Source organism: Lissotriton helveticus, chromosome 3_1, assembly GCF_964261635.1.
Source record: "Lissotriton helveticus chromosome 3_1, aLisHel1.1, whole genome shotgun sequence".
Taxonomy (NCBI): domain Eukaryota; kingdom Metazoa; phylum Chordata; class Amphibia; order Caudata; family Salamandridae; genus Lissotriton; species Lissotriton helveticus.
The window spans coordinates 243,429,920-243,455,330 of NC_136061.1; the positions used below are offsets into that span (position 1 = coordinate 243,429,920).

General features: G+C 44.8%; 1 protein-coding gene across 8 annotated transcripts in view; it reads left to right on the plus strand.

The window, feature by feature from the left end:
- Window positions 1–25,411, plus strand: part of NF1 (neurofibromin 1) — a 2,143,703-nt gene that overhangs the window by 443,682 nt on the left and 1,674,610 nt on the right. For all 8 annotated transcript variants that reach the window (XM_078679713.1, XM_078679719.1, XM_078679717.1 and 5 more), the window contains exon 7: window positions 22,361–22,436. In XM_078679713.1, coding sequence (XP_078535839.1) covers window positions 22,361–22,436 — 76 coding nt within the window. The remainder of the gene's footprint in view (window positions 1–22,360; window positions 22,437–25,411) is intronic.

Below are 25,411 nucleotides of genomic sequence, written 5' to 3' on the forward strand. Positions count from 1 at the left end.
GAAAGAGGCAGTGTGCTCCAATAAGGGGCATAAAGCTCCTCTTTATGCCCCTTATTGCCCTATGTATATTTCCCTCCAGCATACTCTCGTGGGTATGGTAGATATGTACTCCTAGGTAAGATAGGCAGCTTGGTTCCCATCGAATACCCCCTACTTGTTCCAGATTGTGTTCCCTCGGGTTCACAGGAAACAAGCAGGTTTTCTTTCAGTTCACTTGCAACCCTGAAGCCTTCTCAAAGGTATGCAGTAAGGTTCGCGCCCCGCCAAGGATTCTACAGTGTCAGCCAAAAACATTCGCAGGTAGTCTGCATAAAGTGGGATGTATTGCACAGCGTATGGCTTCCCAAGACCAGTATAATGAGCCCCAGTCCTGGCTCTCATTGCTAATGGTTCTATCGCTAATGCGAACAATAATGGGGACAGTGAGCACCCCTGTCTCGTGCCTCTGCCGACTGGACAGGAAGAGGAAACCGTTGCTCCAGTTCGTACTCGAACTGGAGCAGCTGCATAAAGGATCTGAGTCCAACGCACATAAGCCTCTCCCAATCCCATCTTCCACATGACTTTGTATAAATACGGCCATTCTAAGCTATTAAAAGCTTTTTCAATATCTGCCGCCAGTATAGCTGCTTCTGTGATTGGATATTGGTGTTCCTCCAATATGTCGTCGAATATTGCCTGCAGTGTCTCGCTTGGGAATAAACCCTCCCTGGTCAGCGTGAATCAATTGCGTCATATAAGGGAGTAGTCATGACGCTAGAATTTTACTCAATATTTTATAATCTTTAGTCTGCATAGACAGTGGTCTGTATGCTGTAAGATCTGTCGGGTCCTTGCCAGGCTTTAAGATCGGGCTAATGATTGCCTCACGCGTCGTGGTTGGTAACTTCCCCTCCTGCCACGCATGCTTATATATCATCTGCAATCTGGGCGGCAAACTATTCACATATGCAAAATAAAATTCCTCTGGAAGCCCATCTACACCCGGCGTTTTATTTCGTGCCTTGTGTTTAATGGCGCTTCTAATTTCTCCAAGTGTAATTAACTGCCCTAATGCCTCTGCGTGGTCCTTCTCTAGTCTGGGTAAAGTAATTGCAGTTAAAAAGTGATCCTTGTCAACCCCAGTCCGTTGCGCTTTACTACTGTACAGCGTTGCATAATAATCTGCAAACAGTGTTTTGATCCCTCGTTGCGTGCAAACTAATGACTCATCCCGTGCTCTTAACCCCAATATTGGCGTCCCTCGGACATTCGGATTAGCAAGCCATGCTAGGAATGAGCCCGCTTTATCCCCCTCTGCATGCATCCGTGCCGTATATGCTTTATAGTCAAATGCACGTAGTACTTCAACCTGTGTGGCTACCGTCTCTGTGTCCTCCGCCACCCTACACTGCGCTCCCCTATCCCCATACCTGGCCTTTTCAACTTCACGCAGCCTCGAGTCTGCTTCGTGCACGTCGTCCAGCAATGTTTTCCTTACTCCTACCATCTTTGAGATGCAGAGCCCCCGAACTACTGACTTGAAAGCGTCCCATTCCACTGCAATAGTTGTAGCTGTGTGTTCATTCTCGTTAAAATATTGGGAAATGCCTTCTTTAATCTCTGCGTGAAATATCGGATCTTCGAGGGCTTCGGGACGCAGATGCAAAGTTGGCACCGCTGCCCGCTCACAGGTCCAGCCCAAATGCAGTAAGAGAGGGTTATCGTCTAATATCGTTTTAGCGAGATATTCGCTATGTGTTACCTTGACGTGTATATCCGGCGTCCAGAGTACTGTCAAGTCGCACATGAAGATCGTGAAGGCCAGAATAATAAGAGTAATCACGATCTTGCAAATGTCGCTCTCGCCAAGCGTCAACCAATCCCCAGCTAGTCTGCCATTCTTGTCTAAATTAGTAGAGCCTACGCGTTATGGACTCAGGGAGTGGGGGTGTGATCTACCCAGATGCACATCTGCTACTGAGTTATAGTCTCCTCCCAGCAATAATGCCCCCACGGAGAATGGGGCCAGTTTCCCAGATAACCGCTCAAAGAATGCTGCCTGTTCTGTATTTGGGGCGTATATACATCCCAGCGATACATCCACACTGTTAAGTCGCCCGGCTATTATTACATATCTACCTTGGGGGTCTATTATTTGCTGGGTCACTCCTGCTCTGATCCATATTAACACTCCTCTAGCAAAGGCCGAGTAAGTTGTATAGTACACATGCCCCCTCCAACAACGTTGTAGTGACTTCCCTTCTGCCTGTGTGAGGTGTGTTTCTTGGAGTAATGCAATGTGAGCCCCTCTATTGACCAAATAAGCATGGATTTTGTGGCAGCGGGACATGGTGTGGAGACCCTGCACATTCCAGGTGATGCATTTTAAATCATTTGGCGAGGTCATAATGCATCAATCTGCTCCTGAACCAACACCTTGCTCCTCTGAACACACTGGTAAGGCTATCAAGTCCCTCAAAACCCAAAATCCCATCCCAACCTCCCCCTCATCCTTCCAGGACAGATGCCCCAACATGAACACCCATCCAAAATACCCGAAAACTCAAAACAGTGATGAAACCCCAAGGGATCCCACTCACACTAATATGAAGGGGGGCGAGCACAAAAGACCAGGGAGGCCGACCCATTCCCCGAGCTATCTGCCACCCAGCTCTACACAGATAAAGCAGCCCGTTCAGGGCTACAGTGAAGCAAATGCATCTCAGTAACAACCAATAGATAACTTGCCGTCCATAATACCATCCCCGGCAGGACAGCAGCCACCTCCCTCCACAGTAATGATACCAGCAGTCAGCGTTACTACAGTGGGGCAAGGAACAAGTGGCCAAGAACGGTAACTCTCGTTATCCACAAGCTTGTCCGCAGTTCCAGCTGTTATATGTGGCAAATGAGAGCTTCCTGCATCCGAGTCTTCGGTCTCTGTTCTATTCGAGCCCTGGTCATTGGCTGGTGTGCCCTTCTGGGAGCCGGTGGATTCTTGCGACAAAGTCACAACAGCTTGTAGTGCAGCAGTCCATTCCCTTTCAGCCTGTTTTGATGTTGGTTTTTGGACATTCCTGCGACGACCCTTGGCGCGTCTCCATCCCCTCGGTTTTGGTGCTCTCGAGGAATCGCGTCCCTCGCGACTGATCGCTCTCGCTCCTGCTTTGTACTGTTCCAACCAGTCCCAAACCTCTTCGGGGCTATTGTAAAAGTATGCTTTCCCGTCCAATGTTACTTTCAGCTTTGCCAGGAACATCATGGCATACTGTAGACCCTCATCACGAAGTGCCTTCTGGACTGCTAAAAAGGATGTTCTGCTGCGCTATACTTCTAGCGAGTAATCGGGGAAGATCGTCACCTGGCTATTGTCAACTGTATACGGACCCGCTGCATGGCCTTGGCCAGGAGGTGGTCCCTGTCCCTATAGTGGAGTAGTTTAGCTATCACTGGTCAGGGTGCCCCCTCCAGGGCTTGGGGGCGTGCAGGAACCTGGTGCTCCCGCGCCAGTGTATAAAAGGTGGAGAGGCCCTCCGGCGCCACCACCTTCTTCAGCCACGTTTCAAGATAGTCCACCATATTAGACCCTTCCGCCCCTTCAGGTAGCCCTACTATACGAATGTTGTTGCGACGATTTCTTCTTCTGCGTCCACTGCTCGCTGCTCCAGCAGCTGCAGCCTACGCTCCACCTCCGTCATCTGCACGTCCATTGCAATTTTTGCCGGCTCCAGGATCTCCAGGGTGGCCTCTGCTTGTTTAACTCTGTCGGCTAGTTTGGCGTGGTCTGCTCTAACAAAGGTGTGGAATTCATTAAAATATCTACTTGTCCATGGGGCAGGTTGCTTCATAAATCTACTTGTCCTGTAACAAAATCCACTTGTCCCTTTGGTGCCATGTAGTGCGGCGACAAATTATTCCAGCAATCTCATTATATAAGAGCTCTTATATAGCCTCTCTGATTATGCCAGGGCTCATACCATGGTAGTGTTTGAATACTAGCAATCCCTTTATGTTGCCATGTTTCGGCAGATCTACATACTGGGACTGAAGGTTGTGGTAAACAAGTTTCAGGGTTGGAATGCCCTTTTGAGTCTGTGCAAACCTACTAACCTGCATGTTTTTTTTTTTTAAACAGATTTCTAACCTGCATGTTTAAGGGTTTTCAACAACTCTTCTCTAATCTTGTCCCATACTGAGAAATGTTGGAAATGTACTCCTGATAATGGCAGACACAAACCTTCTTCCAGAGTTAGGAAAAAAGTGGTTGGAGGGAAAATGATCTTGCAAACACTCAGGTTTTCGCATGAGCAAATCTACACATGCACACATTGCTCATGCTAAAATGCAGTTAACAAATATTTTCTAGGACTACAATTTCTTGTCCTACTTCTGTAAATTCTTGTGAATTCACGAAAACCATATAGCTAAACTTATTGCAAGTACATATACCAAGGGTGCACTTTTGAGACTTTCTTTAATAATTGGGCCCCTAATTGTGTCTGGCCTTAACCATGACCTTTTGGGTTTATTAAAATTCTCTCTCTCTCTGTATTGGCTGGCTTCACTGTGAGTGACAGCATTCTGGTTTTTCACAAGGAGGATATCGGCACACAACATAGTTTTGTTCCGTGCCAATAACTAATTTGGCAATGTGTGCTTTTTGAGACCAAAAACCATTTTTGCTTTTGGCATTGTTTGTTGTAATGGTGATGGCCCGGCAGCTCTCACATCAATAATGTTTAAAAAAAAAAAACTGCCAAAACAAGTCACGTATTTCTAAAACTAAAACACTGACCAGCAATTTCAGACCTACTGGCTTTCCCAATACTTGTTTATTTTTTATGTTTTCCATAATCTTATTGATACTGGTTACTCTGATTTTCCAATATGAACATCTTTGGGAAATACTAGCATGCATCAACAAATTTTACTAAATGATGCTGCAAAGAAACGGTACCTGAAATTTTACAGTAGTTTAGCAAAATGTTTTTTTCCCTACTTTCATTTAGGAACATTTTATATTGAAAGCTAAGAATCATTAATCTTGTAATCAAGCTTCTGCAAGTAATTGCATCTAATCATACAGCATTCTGGGAGCATTATGCATAGCCTCATATTGCTAAACTTTGAAACCATGTGTATACATTTTTATACTGGAACCACTGTCAGTAGTGCAGTCAGAATTTACATTTATTTAGAGCGTTCACCATAATAATAAATGCTTTAAATGAATGAACCATCAATACAAATTTGAACAGCATTTACATATGTATACAAATATTAACTTAACTGCAGGCAGTGCCCTTCCTTGACCTTTAATGTGGTACTGCAAACTGGCAACCAAAGGGTTTGTGCTGCAGGGGTTGGGCCTACTTGTCCCAAGGACAAAATACACATTAAAACTTGTTGCCCTTGACCCCAAACAATATGTCCTGGGCGTCGGGCTATAGGAATTCCACATCCCTGGCTCTACGCAATCCTAGTCCTTGCGCCACCTGTGCGATATCCTGATGCAAAGATTCCCTGGTAGTCGTGATTGCCTGGAGGATTTGCTCCACCTGTTGTTGTGGTAGTCCCTCGGTGTGCTGCAGTGCACCCTCCTGGGTATCACGGGGCGGCGTATCGTCCTCGTGATCCGCCTGGGCCCTCCTTGTTTCACCTTGGGCTTCTCCATTGCACCAGCCCGCTCCCTAGCAGCACCAGTGAACCACCAATGTTGCGATCTGTTACTATTCTGGGGTAGGTATCTCGGACAGTGGCAGCTCCCCCACCGTACCGGGGGGAGACAGCAGCTCCAGGTTACACGCAGCAGAGGGGTCCACACAGGCCAAGAAACCGTTGCTCAATGGGGCCAGAAAAGGAGATCCTACACTCACCAGTCCAAGACAGCCACAAGCTGCTCTCTGTCAGCAGGTGCCGCACCCCTAGCCGAACCGACGTCCAGCAAGCATAAACACACCAAAGTTTTATCTCCTACCTCCACAGAAATGCGCCCCTCTCAATCAGCTCCAATCACCTCACCGAAGTCGGGCCCAGCGCCACCTGTCGCAGTCCACGCAAACCAGGTCAGTTGCAGGCCAGCATAGTCCAGCTGGGAGCATTCTTGGGGTAGCCCGCCCCTCCTCCTCAAGCTGGGCACCACTGTTCCCTGGACCTAAGCAAGCTAGCTGTCCTGTGATTGCGGCCTTCAGGCTGCCTCTCCACCGCACCGCCAGGGGCCACCGGTACAAATCAAAGGGGAGCCCTCATGCAAAGTTCCAAGAGTGCGTCAGCCCCAGCGCTCTCACCGACCACCACTTGTGCACCTCCAGCTGCTGGCCCGGGTATTCCTCCAACACAACACTGTGCACCACAGTCCAATAGCCCCTCCCGACGGTCCGTCCAATTTCCAGCCTCAACTTCGTTCAGAGGGGGCAGGCGACCTCCAGCGCCGAGCGCATTCCGCCCCCACCAGTCCCAGGGACCTTGCAGCACCTCACTAGCAAGCCTCTCGATGCAGCCCGGTCTCTAGGGCCTCCGCGCCCACCATTCTGCCCTAGAACTACAATGGGTATGGCTCTAATCAGTAATCAACCAAAACAACCACAAATGCCAATACTGATGACCATTTGAATAAATTGACAAGGCACAAAATCAACTAGTCTAAATGTGCCATGTTTAATCAATAAACTTTATTTTTTACGAAGTTTAATTCTTTTTTCCTTTTACACACTTTTTTTCAAAACGAGGAACATCGCCACAGGTTAATACAAAAAATTAAAGAAAACAAATATTCAAGAATTAATCTTATATACACCAAAATCACACAAAATACCAAATCCATTCCACCACTTTTTCACAATCAACCCACAATTCTTCACTCACACTACACAATCACACTCATACTCAAAGAATCCCTTATAGTCCATAAGTAGAGATTTGTTCTTCTGAATAGAAAGTAACAAGGGACCTAACACCAAAAACAATGCAATGAATTCTTCAAAGGCTTGGTTCTGTACAGCTGAATGTTACACAACAATGAATTCATAACCCACTTATTTTGTACTGCACAACCAGCCTTGACTGTCTAAAGCAATGCATTTCCGACTGGGCTGCGGCACACTCAGGACTTAAGATGCTTCAAGAAGCTTCTTAAAACGTACCTTTTTACCCAGGCCTACTAATCTTCTTTCTAGCCATTCGTTTGAGACTGCTCCGCGCCAGGATACTCTAGAGTAGCTGTGCGCGCTACAGATTTCCATATAACATAACATAACATTTGTTTGATAACAGAAAAAAGGAAGAGGTCTATGCGTTTCGAACCCTCTTAATCATGGGGTTCTCCTCAGGACCACCAACAACTATTTTGTAGATCCATAAGTGATCAATAAAGTTTCAATGGGGTCAGTTACCACAAGGTAACGTGCGGACACGGGCGATGTTGTTTAGTTTGTCACGGACTTGAAATGTCTGAATTCCTTAGATAAATCTTACTCCCATATGGCCAACTGTGAAATGGAGGGAACCATGCCGGTGGTGAAAACAATCCTCTCAGAACGGCATTGAGCTCCTTAAGACGTCATGCATTCGAGTCGATATCTTTGTACATTAGAGTTGCGCTTTAGTGTCTCACTATTTGGAATAGCCGGGAACGATTAGCCGGCGCCTCCTCCTCTGCATGCAGCGCTCAGATAAGCATGCAGCAGCCGCATCCGCCTGTCTACGCACAGGTGAGTCTGGTCCCTCCAGCTGTCACCGCCTCTCCCTCTCCGCGATGATATACCGCCGAGGTAGCCTTGAGCAGCGCCACCGATCGCTGCGACTCTTGTCCGCAACCCGGGCTCCGCCAAGACCACAGTGTGCCGATCGGGGCCCTCCTTGCACCGCCCTCTTAGCCACAGAATGCCAGGCAGTCTTTATCTGCGAAGCTCGTCGGTTCCCCAGGCCGCCATCTTGAATCCACTCTCCGCCGCTTCACAACTCGCTGTCCTCGGTCTTTCTTCTCTGCAGTGAGGATTAATGACCCTGTGTAGAGGCACCACTGCCTCCAGACCGGTTATACAGTCGTTTCTCCGCTCAGGAGCCCATTGTAAGCTTCAATATCGGGATTTACAGCCGGGTTTGCATGGAGCTCCGGACTCACACGTCCGCCTGCATCCGAGCCTTGGCCACGCCCCCACATATCCGAACTATATTGATGATGCTCGGGGGCCCAGTATTATCATGATGGTTATGATACGGATGAGGTGACCGAAATGTCTTATGGCTAAGGCAGCCACGAACAGAGTGAGGGACCAGTTCCAATACCTGTAGATCAACGCAGTCCGTATGTTAGTGCGGATGTGCATGGTTCAGCTCAGGAGGTTTTGGTGGAAACAGGTGCAACGAACAGCTCTATTTTTTGTTCCTTGGGCGCTGGGGCGGCTTTATCTGGCCATAATAATGTTTCGGTAGGTTTTTCTGGTGTACTAGTTGCGAGCTCCATTTCGGAACCCCTTGCGTTGACTATTGGTCCTTTCACTGTGGATTCGCCATTCTTGTTGACGTCCAGTTGTGGAGACAATTTGATGGGGTTGGACTTGTTGGAGAAATTGCATGCTACGATTTATTGCTCCCCAGCAGGCGTTTAAATAACGATGGGTCCTGGTGTGGTGTGTGCTAAGATGCCCCCCTCCCTCCTGAATTTAAAGATGTGCCACCCACACTGTGGGCAATAGGCGACACAGATGTGGTTTTGTTGCAGATATCGCCTGTTTCGATACGTGTCAAGGTAGGTGGTATTTTACCCCGTATCCCTCAGTATAAAATACCACAGGCAGGTGAGCGAGCTTTGATAGAAATTGTGCAGGATTTGATTGAGAAAGAAGTGGTTGAGGAGATGACTGCTAATGTTTGTAATAACCCTATTCTTCCCATTCTCAAATGGACAACTTCGGGTCCCTCTGAGTATCAAGATGTTTATCGCTTTGTGATTGACTTGCGTGAAGTTAACAAAATAGTGATTTCCCAGTTTCAGGTGGAACTTTACATCACAACTCTCTTGACAATGATTCCTTCTGCTAAATTCTTCTCTGTCATTGACTTGAAGAATGCATTCTTCAGTATTCCCATTCATCCTGATAGCAGATATCTGTTCGGGTTCACCCTAGCTAGTAGAAGATTTAGATTCTGTTGTGCTCCTCAAGGCTATACAGAGAGTCAGAGTATCTATAGTCAGGCATTTAAAAGCCAGCTGGATTCCTTGTTGCTCCCTACAGTTAATGTATTGCTTCAATATGTTGATGACTTGCTCATCGCCTTGTACAAGGTTGCAGAGAAAGTACAGTTAAATTGCTGCTACATTTAGCTCAACATGGCCATGAAGTATCCTTTTCCAAATTTCAGTATTGTCGACAGGAAGTCACCTACTTGGGTCACCTACTATCAAAGTAGGGTAGGAGATTGACCCCTGAGTGCATCAGTACCATTGTTAAAATGCCCGTCCCGCAAACTCAGAAAGATGTGCTTGCTTTCATAGGTATCACTTTTTACTGCAGGCAATGGATACCTGGCTATTCGCTTCTTATTAAGCCCCTGCTTGCGTTAACGCTAAAAGATGTGCATAAACCCCTGCCTTGGATGCCAAAGTGTCCGCAGTCTTTTGGGTAATTAAACACTGCGCTGTGCTCAGCCCCAGTGCTTGGTACCCCAACTACGCTAAATGCTTCCTATTGTACGTCCATGAGATTGGTGGTTTTGCGCTTTCTGTTTTCACACAAAAATTTGGGGATAAGCACCAACTGTGTGCTTATTTCTCGGCTGTGCTTGACTCCGGCGCACAAGCCCTCTGGAGCTGTATAAGAGCGGTAGCGGTAGTGGTTGTGGCTGTCTCAGTAAGACAATCAGCTGGACTTGTACTTGATACTGACCTCAGTTATGGTAACCCATGCTGCGGATACACGTTTGAATAAGACAAGGACACAGCACCTCACCAGTGCACGTCTGACAGGTTACGTGCTAACGCTCTTTACAAAGCACATTTAAATCAAACGCTGGGCCACTCTGAATCCAGCCATGTTACTACACCTCCCTTGTGAGAGTGAGGAAATCAACATGATTTTATCTTCCGTAAGGAAGAAGAGACGAAAAGACAGGTATACTTGACTGATGTTCCCATATCTGATCCTCGAGGAGACCTATATGTCGATGGCTCTTTCTTTAAGTTACCAAATGGCACTACAACTGCTGCGTACGCCATTACTACACTGTGTACGGTAGTTGAGACATCACAAGTTCCCTATCATTCGGCCCAAGCTGCAGAGCACGTCACCCTTATTCAAGCCTGTGAATTCATGAGGGACTAGTTGTCAATATTTATACTGACAGTCAGTACGCCTTTGGGTGGTTTCTTGCTTCCAATGGGATGAAGATTCAGCATATATATATATATATATATATATATATATATATATATATATATATCTATCAGGGGTCTCCAACTGGTCGATCGCGGGCTACCGGTAGCTCGCCGACCCACTGGGAGTAGCTCGTGCCTCCTATCTAATTATTAAGACGTGATTTCGCATTTTATTTTGTATTCCATCATTCTCTTTTATGGCAATCAGCCCCTGCCCGTCCTCACCCAAACCAGCTCCTCAGATTGGCTAAAGTGAGCTTAGCTGGGGCGGGCTGAAGAACGTGACGTTCTTTCTGAAGTCACGCGCCACCTCTCTTTTCCAGGCTGACATCGCGCTTCGTATTTCCCATGTGATCCTCCCGGAGTTACTGCAAGGTGAGATGGCCAGTGCCGAGCAGCAGCATAGTGATTTGTTAAAATTAACTTCATGCAAGCAAGGCCCTTTGGTTTGAACGTCGACTCCCACCGCGCTTTAGATCAGCATTCAAAAATAAGGCGCAGTGGCAGGCGACATTAAGATCAAAGGTCCTTGCAGACATTGGGCTCTACCGCCGTGGCAGCCGGTGCTAAAATGCAAGTTCCTTGCATGCATGAAGCCGATTTCACTGACTTCACCACGCTTTCATTTGCCTGCGCGTTGTAGTCCGTGAAAGTGGCTCCGTGCATGCAAGGAACTTTGATTTTAACATGGGCCGCCACAGTTACATCTGCCTGAAGTAATAAAGCACAGTGGCAGCCCACATTTAAATTAGAAGTCCTTGCATGCACTGGGCAGCTATGGTGCTTTTTATTTGCCTGCCGTCATTAGTAAAACATGTTGACAACATAAAAATTCTTGCCAGCACTAAAACTCTTTGACTGTCTACTTCAGGCAAATATATAGCGTGGTGTAGTAATCAGTGAAAGTGTTCACTGAATACTACACCGCGCTATATATTTGCTTGAAGTAGACAGTGAAAGCTGCTCAGAGCAAGCAAGGAATGTTGGCAGCCACCGCGCTTTACATCTTTCTTCAATAGTAAAGTGCGGTGGCAGCGGATGTTGCAATCAAAGGGCCTCATATGCACTGAGCTTCATTTTTGTAATTTAACTGGGTGGCAATTTCAAAATGAAGGTAAGCCTGGGGCCAAGTATAACAGTATATCGAAAATATGTACTTGCACTGTCAACATTGTTAAATGTATATTTCTTTTAAACATGAAGGCTCTGTGCCTCTTGCTTTGCATATTTCAATTCTGCAACACATGTGTAAACATGCAGAAACAGGGCATTGCCACCAGTCAAAGACGGAGTCCCTTTGATGGGTTTTAGTCTTGTTCTTCCCTGCTTTTTAAAGTCCAAACTGCAAAATTCATGCCATACAATGTGAGAAGGGAAAATAAATTTTTACTTTCCAATCTCCTACTTTTGCAGTAAGGCACAAGCTCCAGATGAGTAGGGACCCAACAAACATTTTATTAGCGGTGAGCACACCATAAAATTAACAGGCAGAGCAGAATAGTTTTTGAGACAAAGAAAAGTAAAATGAATTCAAGTATGCACTGGCAGCCCTCAACATTTTGAGCAGGTGAAGCACCATGGCTGGGATAGTACACAGACAGATTGATGCCCTCCCATTCAAAACCTTTTTTGAAGAGGTTTACACCTGTGTGCCTTATGGGTATTTCGCAATTGTGCGCAGAGGACAGCTGTACTGTTAGTGAATAGCTTTTGAGAAAATGGAGGTGTGCTTAGTGTAGGATGCAGAAAATGCTGACATCTGAAATCTGTGAAGTGCAGGACGAAGTGTGAGAACATAATTGAGTTAGGGGTGTAAGCTAGACTGCAAAGTAAGCCCTTGTAAAATAGACTGCAAATTATGGTTTTGATTAAATAAAAGGCTGCCAAGAGATTGGAGTTGGATTTCGGGAAGTAGAAGACTGGGCAGAGAGTGCAAGGCTTAGCAGACAGTATGTTGCTGTGCTGAATAGAGTGAAGAACTATGGCTATGCATTTTCTGAACTTTGTAGAGTTGAAGTATGTGTTATAGAACTGAGTGAAGTGCTTTATAGTGAAACTAGGGTTGCCACCTTTCCAAATACCAGCCATTTGTTGCTGTTTTAATAGTTTACAAAGACCCAAGCATGAAAAAAAGTAATATGTATTCACTTGTAACATAACTTTTCTCCCTTTGTTTACTTTACTTTATTTGATAATGAAGTAAGGGGAGGCCTTCTGTTGCAGCTTTCTATCTATTCTAGCGCTTACTAATCCAATGTGTGGCACTGAAGCACTTACCTACATGGTCAGCAAGCTATGGCATGTGTACCGTGGGTAGTTGGACATGTTTTCTTTGGTTTGTAATCCTATGTGGGAAGTGTTTTCTTGGCTTCCCTGATGAACAGCAATAATTAGACTTAAAGTCAATGAAGCTGGGGGGGGGGGGGTGGGGGGGTGGGGGAGTTGATGTGTCAGAAAAATGCGTGAGTTGCTCGGCCTTTAGTACCTCACGACGAATTTTACTGATCAGAAGTAGCTCTCACTACAGAAAAGGTTGGAGACCCCTGAGAGAGAGAGAGAGAGAGAGATATATATATATATATATATATATATATATATATATATATATATATATATATATATATTATCCGCTTTGACACTCCCTAAGAAATTGGCAATAGTGAAGTGCAGCACCCATAGGAAAGTTACTGACGATAAGGGAAACACCTTGGCAGATCAGACAGCTAAGGAAACAGACCGAACTAAGATGAAAAGATTGTTTGCAGCAAGTCCCGAGGTCACCATGTTTGAGGATACACTAGAGATTGTGACGGAAATATAGAGTGAGGCTACAGTGGAGGAATTAGCAGTGTGGCAAAAAAGTACAGCAAACTTGAACGATGAGGGATGTTGGATTGACAAGTCAGGGAAGCAGAGATGGATGTTGACAGATGCATATGTTCTTCCTGTAATCATGATGGCTCATGGCCCTGCTCATATCAGTACTAAGGGTATTTGCAAGTTATTAGACCCCGTATGGCAGAATTACAACATTTCAAAGACAGCTGCACATTTAGTGAAGTACTGTATGGTGTGCATGATGCACAATCCTTGTAAGGGTACTCCTACACCACCTGGCAATTTTGCACCTCCCACTTTCCCTTTTGAGGTCCTTCAAATGAACTACATAGAGATGGACAGGGTCAATAATTTGAAGTATGTGTTGGTGGCTGTTTGTGCGTTCAGTAAATGAGTTGAGGCCTATCCCACTAAAGAAAATACAGCCATTGTGACTGCAAAGGTACTCCTGAAGGAGTTCTTTCCTTGCTTCAGCTTGCCCCGTTTGATTTGGAGTGATAACGGAAGTCATTTCAATGCCAAGGTTATCCAGTTAGTTTAGGAGGGTTTGCACATAAAATAGAAATGTCATGCTGCGAATCACCCCCAGTCAGCAGGTTTGGTTGAGAAGTACAATGGTACTCTCAAGTTCAAATTGGCAAATATTCAGGAGACGACAGGGTTACAGTGGCCAGATGCTTTGCAATTTGCTTTTTTGTCAACGAGAGCTACAACACATTTTAGGACAGGATTGTCACCCTACAAGGTCTTGTTTGGATGCCTGGCAAATGTCCGGGGCGTCCCGTGCCTGTGTAGGTTTTCTGAGCTTGAGTACCCTTTATTGACAGATCTGTTCAAGTTAACTGAAAGTTTGCGTTCTATTCACCAACAGATTTGTGCGTCACTCCCACCCATACTAGAGGGGCCCGGTCTGGGTTCTGCTGCGTTCTTTCCAGCGGAAGAAGAGCTTGGAACCTCGGTGGAAGGGGCCTGAGAAAGTTCTTCTTGCAACTCGGACCGCTGTGAAAGTTTCCGGACGAAATAATTAGATCCATTCCAGCCATTGCTGCAGGATACCCTTATCCTTACCCTATGACCAGTGGGTGAGGGACGGCGTTGGGGACGCTAAGGGTGAAAAAGTGCCTCAGTTCGTCCCTTTGGTGATGCACAGCTTACATGGACCCAAATGGATGCAGAGAATGATGACGTGCTAAATGCAGCGGTCCTTTGAGAAATCTGAGCCATTAAAGAGCCACTATTTGTTGACCCCTCTGTGCCTGGAGTCACCAGGTACAATGTCCGTCCTTGGCTGAAGAACGGTGCGCCAAAGGAGAAGTCAGATTAGTTAGGGATGGGTTGTGCAAGGTAGGGTGTACTTTGCTATAGTATCAACGGTGTTAGTTTAGTGTGAGGCGAGATTGATGCACTGTTCTGACATTGGACAAGATAGATTGAACGTGCTCCCTTGGAGGGGGGTACATTATCCTGATCAACATGGGATTCATCGATAGCTTAGGACTGAGCAAGCTCCACAGCACGTGCTCAAGAGCTCCAATGTTGATGAACATTATGAGCCTGTGCCAGTGAGGCTCAGACGGACACCGGGAACAATTGCCTTTGTTATCAATTTTTATTGCATTCTCTTTCTTGCTTCATAATACATCTGTTTGGTCGGCCTATTAATAAGGAGGAACAGCCACTTGCACCACCGCGTCCAGCATGGGGTTGGTCCACAAAGAGAAATATTTTTGCATTAATAGTTGTGAGTGCACTAATAACAATACTTGGAATAGCCTGGTTTCCAGAGGAGAAGTATCCTGTACATTCCTTGGTTGGTACAACACCCATTCCCCCTGAACACATTTTTGTTACTTTGGCCCCTCACAAAGAAGAGCACAGAAAATCTTACACAGATAATTATTGAATACAAATGTTGCATCAAGCTCATGATGTGTCCAATATAACTAATTGTTGGGTTTGTGGATTGCTCTCCTCAGTTTCTCATAAAAGTGATAACTTGTCCATGCCATTGTCATACATTGGAATTTGTGAAGGTTGGTTTGAATTGTTTATTATGGTACATAGTATATACGTTTTCATCACATGTTTACTCCCATAGGAAAGGCAGGACAAGGTATCGCCTCTACTTTGTCCCCAAACTCCTGTATAAGCAAAGTGAAGAACGACACTTGGTTTCGAATGGAAATGGCTGATTTCCAAAAGTTTAACACCCCTGAATATTTCCAATCTTTCCAAGCTCACAATATCACCACGGACAAACCGATGCCGGTCTCTGTGGTCAGCTCAACAGCTGCTTTCTAGGTCCAGGGGACTGGGGAGGTAAAGTTGGGGGAGAGTAAATGCAATTTCACCTACAGGCTCAGCACGATTAATAGTCCGCCTTTGATCCTACCCCCTTGTCTATTTTGTCTGTGGATCCCAAGCTCATGTCTGGCTTCCTAGGGGATGGTCGGGTAAATATTACCTCTCTTTTCATATTCCCCGGTGTGTGTTGCTTTGCCCAATTATCATAAAGATCATCAGCTGCAGTGTGGGAGTGTATACTTGCCCAGACTCAGAAGGGTCATTCACAGAAAGGATATAGATCATACGAATACCACCGCACAACAGTTTGAGGATGCTTGAAGGGTCTCATACCTTTTTGGGGCCCCATGGCCAATAGCATCAAAATTCGTCGACTAACAAGGGTTGTTGAAGGGGTTATTAATACAACTGCTGGTATACTGACATACATCACTGCTGAGCTTCAGCCTACGAGATTAGTTACTTTGCAGAACCGGATGGTGTTAGACGTCATACTTGCAGACCACGCTCCCAATGTGTATGCTGCTATACAGAAATTTTATAGACTCATCTGACATACGCCAAGAAAATGTTACTTCTACTCTATCAATGTGGTTCTGTAATATGTTCACATCCTGGAGTTGGAAGATCCTTACTTTTCTAGCTGTGATTGCTGGCATTTTCTTCACGTTGCCATTGTATACTCTGTCTCCCGACCTGCTGCACCTAGTGAATAAATGTTCTCACCGCTAAACCGAAAATGCCAACTAGTGCTGCGATCATGTTGCAGAAGTACATTAACGACATGATGCAGATCGATGAGGGCATTTTTGGTACTACATCTTCCCTTGCAGTTTCTATCCCTCATACTGAGTATATGGATTGTACCGAGTGTTGACGTCCTATTGCTTCTCAGAATAGAACATCTTTTCCACCCACAATCTAAAATAAGTTAGCGAATGCTAAAAGGAGGGTCTGATGAAATGAATGTTTTTTGCTATTTCATTTGTGCATCGTTCTTATGTTAAGGTAGCATTCGCTACACCATTTTATGTTTAGCCGCCATTTTGGATCATGTCGTCAACTGCATAGTCCCTCCTAGAGAAGCAGGCTGTGGAAAGTTCAATTTCTCCAAGGTTAGGCCTTGCTTTGCTAATGAATACACTGTTCTTATTAACGCATACCTTTCCCATAGATAGAGGCCTTCTTCCACTAGTCTAGCAGTAGTCACGGACAGAACGACCTTGGCATAAAGATAATGTTTGCTCGGCCTCAGAGTCGAAACTTATCCTACTGTACTTCTTTGTTTTAGCTGCACCTGCTAGTAAAATTCCATTATGGGCGGGACTTCCTTGGTTCAGAAATGTACATAATGTATCTCTGTTTGCTGAAGCCAGTCCCTCTGCAGCAATCCCAGGAGGCAGATCAGACTGGACTTTGCTCAAGTGTACCTGAATAAATATTCTTAGTTTGTATTCTCTACTGTCAGACCGACTCTTCATTTGTATGGAAGGCTGAGAGGTGGTTGCGAGTGACCCGGATGGCCCTAATCGGGTCACTTCCTTCAATGGCTATTTTAAATAACTGTCCTCAAAATAGCAACAGTAGTTGAAAAGTTGGCATGCCTTGCTGGAGATGCACGAGAGGTAAAACAGTTGTAGAAAGAATGGTCAAAAATGCTCCAAGATCCAAATAATCTGAGCAAAATCACAGCGTTGATTAGAGACATAAGCTATACGCGAATGAGCATAATAGTTTCCATTTTTGAAGGACTAACTCTAAGTTCGTAAGACTTGTGGCAACATCTGCTAGACTCTGCTTTGGAGTTCAATCTGCAATACATTAACACAAAACATTGATGAACTATGTAAAAAGACAAGAAAGCAGCATCTCTTAGATAAGCACAATTAGGTCACTTTTTCTTGTGTGCTAGTAATTGAAAAGCAGGCATCCACTCTTCCAGATGTTATATGAGCTAGAATACAATGCATGCCAGTTAATGATGGAGTTGTGCTATATATTTACATTTGTAAGTCAACTATTTTAAATGGGAGCAGAATGTTGTTCCACTGTAACATACACTGTGCCTGCAGCTGGAAATACCAACAACAATCATTTAAAAGAAAAAGCCGGGAGCCTATGTATTTTTATAGTGTAGTGACTTAACCTCTGAGGATCTACTAATTCTCAAACATCAGTCTTGTTCCTAGACATCAGTTCATTGTAACGAAATAAAGATGAGCAAGTCCTGTTAACTCATATGAAAGGTTTCATGGTATTAGACCTGAAAGGAAAACAGTTTTGTTGCCTTAAAAGCATAATAGATTTCATAATCAGCAAACTGATTCCCCAAACGGGGCTGGAGTATCGCTGAAAGGGGGCATAAGGGGGCATTACTCTTGTCCAGTTTTAGAGTTGTTAGGCACAACTCTCTGTGACCTTGAAAAGGGCCATATACCTCATCATTAAATATATAATTTGTTTGTACAGCATAAAGGTGTTGTGCATGATCTCAATAGTTGGCCCCTGCTGCTCAAATCTTTAGAAAACAAAATCACTTCTTGGATCCTGATACAAGGACTTATCTGTTCTCATACTCTTCCTTTGTTAATCAGAGATCCCAACTTCCCTCTGTTAGGAATTATTCTCAGATTCATTATCTTCCACTAGCACTGGCTGTTCAGTCAGTTTTTTTTACTCTTTATATATGCACTACCATACAGATAAGTACTTTGTATGCAATTGGTGTCTTTTGCTGGATCATCCTCAATGATGGGCATAGAAAGTTAACAGAAGCTCAGTCCCAAATGCTATATTCCTGAAGTCTTTAAGATGTGGCTTCTAAAGATATGTGGGTATTGAGACCCCTTATTACTCTATTGACAAGAGTGATCCAGACATTGGAATTTTAAAAAACTGCATCAATAGGCTGAAAATAGGGAATTTAAATTTTTCGAGAGCTGCCCCTTGCTGCAACTTTTAATATTGGTTGGTGCAGTCAGAATAGCCTTCTAATAGAGTAGATTAATTTCATTTGAATACAATAAATATGTTGGTCAAGGTGTGTATCGTTAAAAAGCAACAGAGTAGGTCAAGCATTTCTATTTCCAATTTGTTTTTTAAACTTCTTTATTGAAGTTTCACATGCACAGAGAACTGCAGATATCTGCAGGATATTACCTCGGAATAGTCTCTTGTGCATTATATAATGAAAGGATGATGACGCTGTGATAATTCCAATCCGAGTCAACACAACTAGAACCATGAGCCTAAAAATTCCATCTCTATAAATATAGACCCAGGGAGTGCAAAGAAAAAATACGCAGCAGAGCTATGACGGAGGAGAGATAAGGGAGGGGGATGAGCATCCGCAGTGCTGTTGTGGATCAGAGCCGCCAGAGCGCTGTGCACATGCTCCACCTCTCCGATTCCTTAGGTGGGTGGAGGGTGGCAGCCTTCTACAAGAACAAACGGCCAGTAACCGGAGTCAGTACTGCGCAACTTCTCGCCATAACATGCGAGTGTGGGGAGGATCACCGGGAGGGCCTCCCTCATGGATGGTAACAAATGCCCTGCCGCAAGAGCCGCAGAGTACAATTCCGGCGGGTCAGTAAGGCTTCATACGCCTTATAAAATTCCATGGGCGGGCTGGGGGTTTTACAAGTAGGGCAGTCCTGTATAGCACCCCTAATTTCCTGCTAACAGGCCGTGCATGCCTCCCCCCTGCCCAGCAGGTACCTCTGGCAGCCGTACGCCAGTTAAGTAGTCTGGGACCCTGAACCGTCGTATATGGGGCACTGGGTTATAAAGGGCCCAGTAGTGTATATAGAATGCATTGTAAGTTCCCTCTTGGGTGGTGGCGATATTGTCTGTGAAAATCCAGATGGCGGTCACTGGCACGGTACCCACTGAACTCTGTCACAGCCATGGCAGCAAGGGCCCCGGCTTATCCCCTTCTTCATGGATCCTTGTCTGATACGCCTTGTGATCTAGGCACCGCATTGACTCTAGTAGTTGTGCATGCTGGTGCCTAGTGTCCCCGAGCGCCACCCTAGTGGTCTCATTGGCAATCGCAGCCTGCCAAAGGCCCCGTAGGGAGAATTGCGTTTCATTGAGGTCCTGGTGAATTGTGCCCGTGCTCCTATATCCGTGTGGATACTGTGCCTCTGTACCACCGTTTTTAATGCATCTCATTCCATCAGCTGCGTGGAGGCGGTGTTACTGTTCTCTGGTTTGTGACTAGTGTGTTGCAAACTTGAGTCATGGAACACTGCACCTTCTAGCGCTGAGTTTCAGGCGCCATATGGGCACCGTGGGATGGGATCCACACAACCAATCTGCCATAACAGCTGATTAGGATCTGATATGGTCTTCCCCAAATATTCAGCTGAAGTACCCTTAGCTGTGTTGTGGGTTGACAAAGGAAACCGTCAAGCTGGACATGGAGAGCATGTAGTGCAGAATAAAAGGAGTATTCCCTAACTGCTAGATTCATGGCGCGACAGTCGTCCACTAAGGACCAGTGTGTAAGTCACGGTTGCAAGTAAGTCGCAGCGTGCGTGGTAGGTGACTGGGGAAGAGTAGGGTAGGACCTATCCAAGGTGTGGTCCAGAACACAATTAAAATCACCCTTGGGTTTCCAGGGCAAATGTGACCTGCAGGTCATCAGCAAGGTGATGCGCGCCAGAAACCCCACTTGAGCAACATTCTGCAAACACAGACTCCCAGCAACACCTCTGCCCCTTCCAACCTCCCCACCACAAACAGATATCGAGCCTCTGGGTCCGCTTCCGTCACTGTGTCTTGAAAAGGCACCCTAGGGCGGATCCATACCATTGCTCCACTAGCATTGTCAGAGTAGGTCATGCCCCTGCAGCTGCTACCAGGCAAGGAACAAAGTGACTCCCCTTGCCCCCTTCCCCCCCCCCCCCCCCCCATTAAATCAAGTCAAGTCGTCCTTCGTCTGCGGCGTGACACGGTGAAGCAGGACGGACGATGCCCTCAGCCAAGATGTTGTAGAGTTTCCTACCATAGTAACTTTGTCTGGGTCCTCCGCAGCGACCGCCCACCACAGTGAGGACTGATATCTGACGCAACATCACTAACGTTAGGCGAGTTTTGCCTCTGCTGCTCAACCTAGACCCTGGTGTTCCCCAGCTCTGTGAAGAAGTATGAAGTTCCAATGGACAACACTTTGTTTGGCAGGAAACAAGGGAGTACATACCCTCCCCCCCCCCTAGCTTTTTGCCCTCATAAAGGATACGCTTTGGTGCTGAACTGCGATAGTAAAATTAGGAATAAAAGATCTGTGCTTTGTCAAACGTGATGTGGCCCATCCTCCAGTTAACCTGTAGCTCTGCGTCTCAGTCTCTAAAATTCAGTAACCTGACCACCACAGGTCTTGACACCTGGTGTGCCCGCTCAACCGTGAAGTTAGGGGACAGCTTCACTTGTTCAACCGCAGTGGATATCCAATTTTCAAAACAGAAAGGGGGGCCGCTGCCCTCTGCTGTGTCCGAAAAACTAAACATTAAGACATTATTACAACTGAAACGGCCTCCAGGTCATTAAGGTTCCCTTCCAAATGTCTGACTCGACTGGTAAGGTCACCGATCTGTTGAGTGAATCTGCGGACGTAACTCAGAAATGGTAGATTCTGTACCTTTTACCCTGGCGGATATCTTCCTTTTGGCCAGTCAGGTCGCCATGATGGTATTCAGGATGGTTTTCAACTTCAGGTTCATGGTGTCTACATTCGGTGGGCACTGATCTTTCACAGCAGCGGGAGGCACAGTGGGCCCCATTACCAAGTCACCAATGACAAGTTCCCCCTGGAGGGGCTTCCAGGTTTCAGCCACACTATTGTCTCCTCCTTATGGCGGCCGCACGTGATCTCTCCGCAGAAAGCAAGGACAGCCGTTAGTCAAAGGGGGTGGGGATGGACACAACACAGGCCTTCTGCCTTTTGCCACTGAACTCCAGGCACAGCGGGACCAGGGAGGTACGAGCAGCTAAACTCCATGTTTTCTGGACTCACCCCCCACGAGGAGGCCGGCACTCCAGCCCCAGGTGGGCAGTCATAAAAGTGCCTCCAGAACTGGACAACAGCACGATCCAGACCCCACACGGCTGCTGCAGAATATTCCCCCAGTAAAACGGGGTCTAAAACGGGCAGGGAGGTATGGTCCCAGGTGCTTACACAAATAAGTGGAGGTGGGGGGGGGGCACCAAGAAGCAGTCACTAGGACCAGTCTAGCACCAGCAACACGTGCAATCCTTGCCACAGCCCTGCACACCTCGGGCTCCATTGACATAGGACTTAATTCTGGCCATCACGTGTGCCCCGTGGCTGCCAGCAGCTTACAAGCGAGGCACCCATGTTGTCCAGCTGCCCCTGGGGCCTTGTGGCACACTGCTCTCTGTTGCGGCTTTCCTAATCTCCTCCACCATCGTCAATGCGGCCTTGGGGAGCCCCCAGGAGTTCTGTAATTCGAATCTCTGATTATTCTTCGGTGCAGGGTTTGGTTAGAATGACCCCTACTCTCGATTACAAGAGTTTAAAACTACCATTGTACTGAAATCTCTTTTCATTTGAATCCAATCTGGCTTTCCTGAATCAGTCCCAAGGTGTTAAATAAATATATAAACGTTTCTGTAATTAATACTTTGTTGCGATTTCAAAATGCTATTGTCAACTTTTTTATAATTATTTCATATACATTGCAATTTTTATTATGGATGACGCTGATTAAGTTATGTCTATTTTTCTATTTTGGTAGTACTTTCGATCAACGTTAATTGTAATGAATATTTAATTTCTCAATTACATTTTTTAACCAGATACTGAAATAAAATAAAGTCCTTTTTTTGTATTCTTAACAGGCATTTTGGAATTGGGTTGAAAATTATCCGGATGAATTCACAAAGCTGTATCAAAGACCGCAGAGTGACATGGCTGGTAATCAGTGACTGAAAGCGTTTTGTCTTAGACTTACTTCTTTTCTCATTCAAAGTTTAACAATTTAGCTTATGTTCTCATATTTACAACAAGTGAAGGCCTTCCCTCCTAAGACATCTTCATTTAATTTAGTACTTGAACCCTCTGTAACATCTTGATGATGTAAAGAGGGGAAACATGCTTGTGTTAATTAAGATGTAACAGTTCAACCATCTGCTAATATAAATGGATAAATGGAAGATATGGGGCAGGGTATGGTCGTTCGGTGGCTAGGATCTGCTCTGGCCATTTCCCGAAGCAGGGTTTCATGAAGCAAGGTGACATTTTCAGTTTTCAGATTTGTTTCTCCCTGATTTCTTTTCTGAGCCTACAACAGCCATTGTGTAAAAAAACTTTTGTTTCAGTAGAGAAATTTAAATTCAAGTGTCTGTGAATTCCTAAATATCATGTTATTTCTAATAAAAGTTATAATTCTAGGTTCTATTGAGTTTAAAACCCCTGATCCAAGTCCCTGAACATTTGTAAATGCTTATGATTTCATAATCTGTGATTAGAAAACGAAGCCTGTTTAGTTCAACGTCGGGGCCTTAACAAGTGTTTGTTAAAGTGGCTGTTTGAAGTTCAATAATAATCTGATGGTTTCTTGATCAGTGCAATTATGTTTAGACTTTTATTCCCTGCCGCCCTTGAATGGCTCTTGCACTTGAAAATTCTTTCCCCATTATTTAATGCTCTGTTAATAAGTATTGAGGAAAATATATTGATCATTTCTTTTCTTATTTTTGTTTACTCCAAATTTATTGGACCCGAAATGGCTTGGTCTGTAAGTATTTGACAGGCAATAATAACAGGAATTATGATAGCCAAAGACTGATGTAGTCTACATCTGTGTTGAAAAGCAGATAATTACTCCATCATGGGATTCTTTCAGATATTCATAAACTGTACAAAATTGTTTGTGCTGAAACCTCAGACACACGTTTAAATATTTATTTTCAAAATTGAACGACATTTGAATAAAGAAAGCATACCTATAAGAGGCAACATTTATGGCCTATTTCATGAATTCATTTCAAACCATATAAGTTGCTGCTCAATTCATGTAACAGAAAACACCTCTGTAGAAAAGCAATTTAAGGCTGAAAATATAAAAGGGAAATTTAGCTCCTGTCTTAAATCTGCTACCTGTGAGAGAATTTCCACTGCTGCTTCATTAATTCCAGATGCCACCCTGTCCCAACATGCTCTATGTAGTCAATCAGGCACTTTGTTTATTTTGCTCTGAGTACGAAACCAAGAGTCTTATTTTTGGCTAAGCAATATTTTAATCTGTTTGATGTGTTTTACTGAGTGTCATGGGATAATTTCATAATTTTTCAGGTGTGTAACTGTTGAAGTACTTTTTCTTACCTTGGGTTGAGGTGTTTTCACTTATTTGATCCACAGCATGGCTCTTTTGCATGGTTAACGTATGGTCTGCATCAAGTAATTGAGCCTTCATGTTGCAAGTCACTACTTGCGATAGATGTTTTTCTTCGTTCTGCAGGCTGATCAGAGTTTCACTGTCAAGGGCCCAGTCCGCAGCATCGACTCCGATCTCCTAAAAAATATAATCACTCTATCATCATCTACAAATTTGACAGAGGCTGCAGCTGAGGTATCTCTTCTGATCCTGCTACAGAGAATGCTGTTGCGCAACCTCAGCACCTCGCTTTATACCAAAGCCCTTTACAAGCAGCAAAACCACCTCTTGCTGTGCCTGAGCTTCAGTTCCTTTTTCCACTTTCTTGATCCATTGCACAACAAAATTGATTTTCATATTGTAGCAAACAGCTGCTAAGAAACTCTTGAGATTTGCACATGCTCTTGACACCTTTCTTATTGGAGTTAGTAAAGGATGAGAAAAGGTACAGGGCACCGGATTCTGATCCCATTTTTCTAAATGACTCTCCCCCACAATACTCTTAGTTTCTATCTGTAGCAAAGGTTTAGTAGAATGCATCTAGATCAACAGTAACAGGGCGTCTGGAACAAAGAAACTAGACTAATTAGAAGTGTGCCAGGAATTGGAAACCATTCTGAGAGCAATTAGCTCAGCCATTATCTTGGGCCACTAAAACCGTGCTCTCTGGGGAGCCTATGCATAAACTAAATGGAGCTCTGGTCAGACCTTCAACGCTTTAAAGGACAACTCTGGCCTTTACTGCATTGAGCTTTTAGTGGGGAAGTCTTTATAGCACCTTTTACACATCATGTATTTCAGCTCCTCTTACACATCATGCACTCCTTAGGCTCAGAAAACGTCTTGGCTTTACCCTATAATGGACCCTTCTCTCCCATTTCATTTATAAAGTCTAGAAAATGAAATAGAAACCAAAAACTGGGCATCTAGAAAAAAAGGGTAACATTGTGGCCATCAGAAGACAAGTGCTCTGACAGAAAGGGGAGCAGCAGATCTAGAAACAGCTGCTAGGAGTTCCTTTTAATCAAAATAGACCTTCCAGGAGTTTAAGGTCTTTGACACAAGTGTGGAAAAGTACTCGGATGTGTTCCAGCTCATTAACTAAATCTGAGCTGACATAAACATGATGATTTTAATAATATTTGTTTGAGGACAGACTGTCTTATGTGCATAACAGTCTGCAATGTCTGACGATAACTCTTACAACTAAAAAATCTCCTCTTCCCTGGTTAATGATTTTGTGCACCATTGCCTAATTACCCTTTCACATTTTTGTGTTGAGTGTTTATAGGTTTGGTGGCCTTAAATGTCAGAACCAGATTCTGATAACTGTGTCAGCTGAACAATGTTTGCAATCGTGTCAGAACATAAACATGCTTATGGTTGTTTTATTCTAGAATGGTCCACTCAGACAGAAAAATGTAACCAATGCATGAGCAAGTGTACCCAAGCGGTCGTTTGATCGAAGGGAAATAATCTCAAACAGAAGGGCCTCAAGATTGTTAAAACTGAG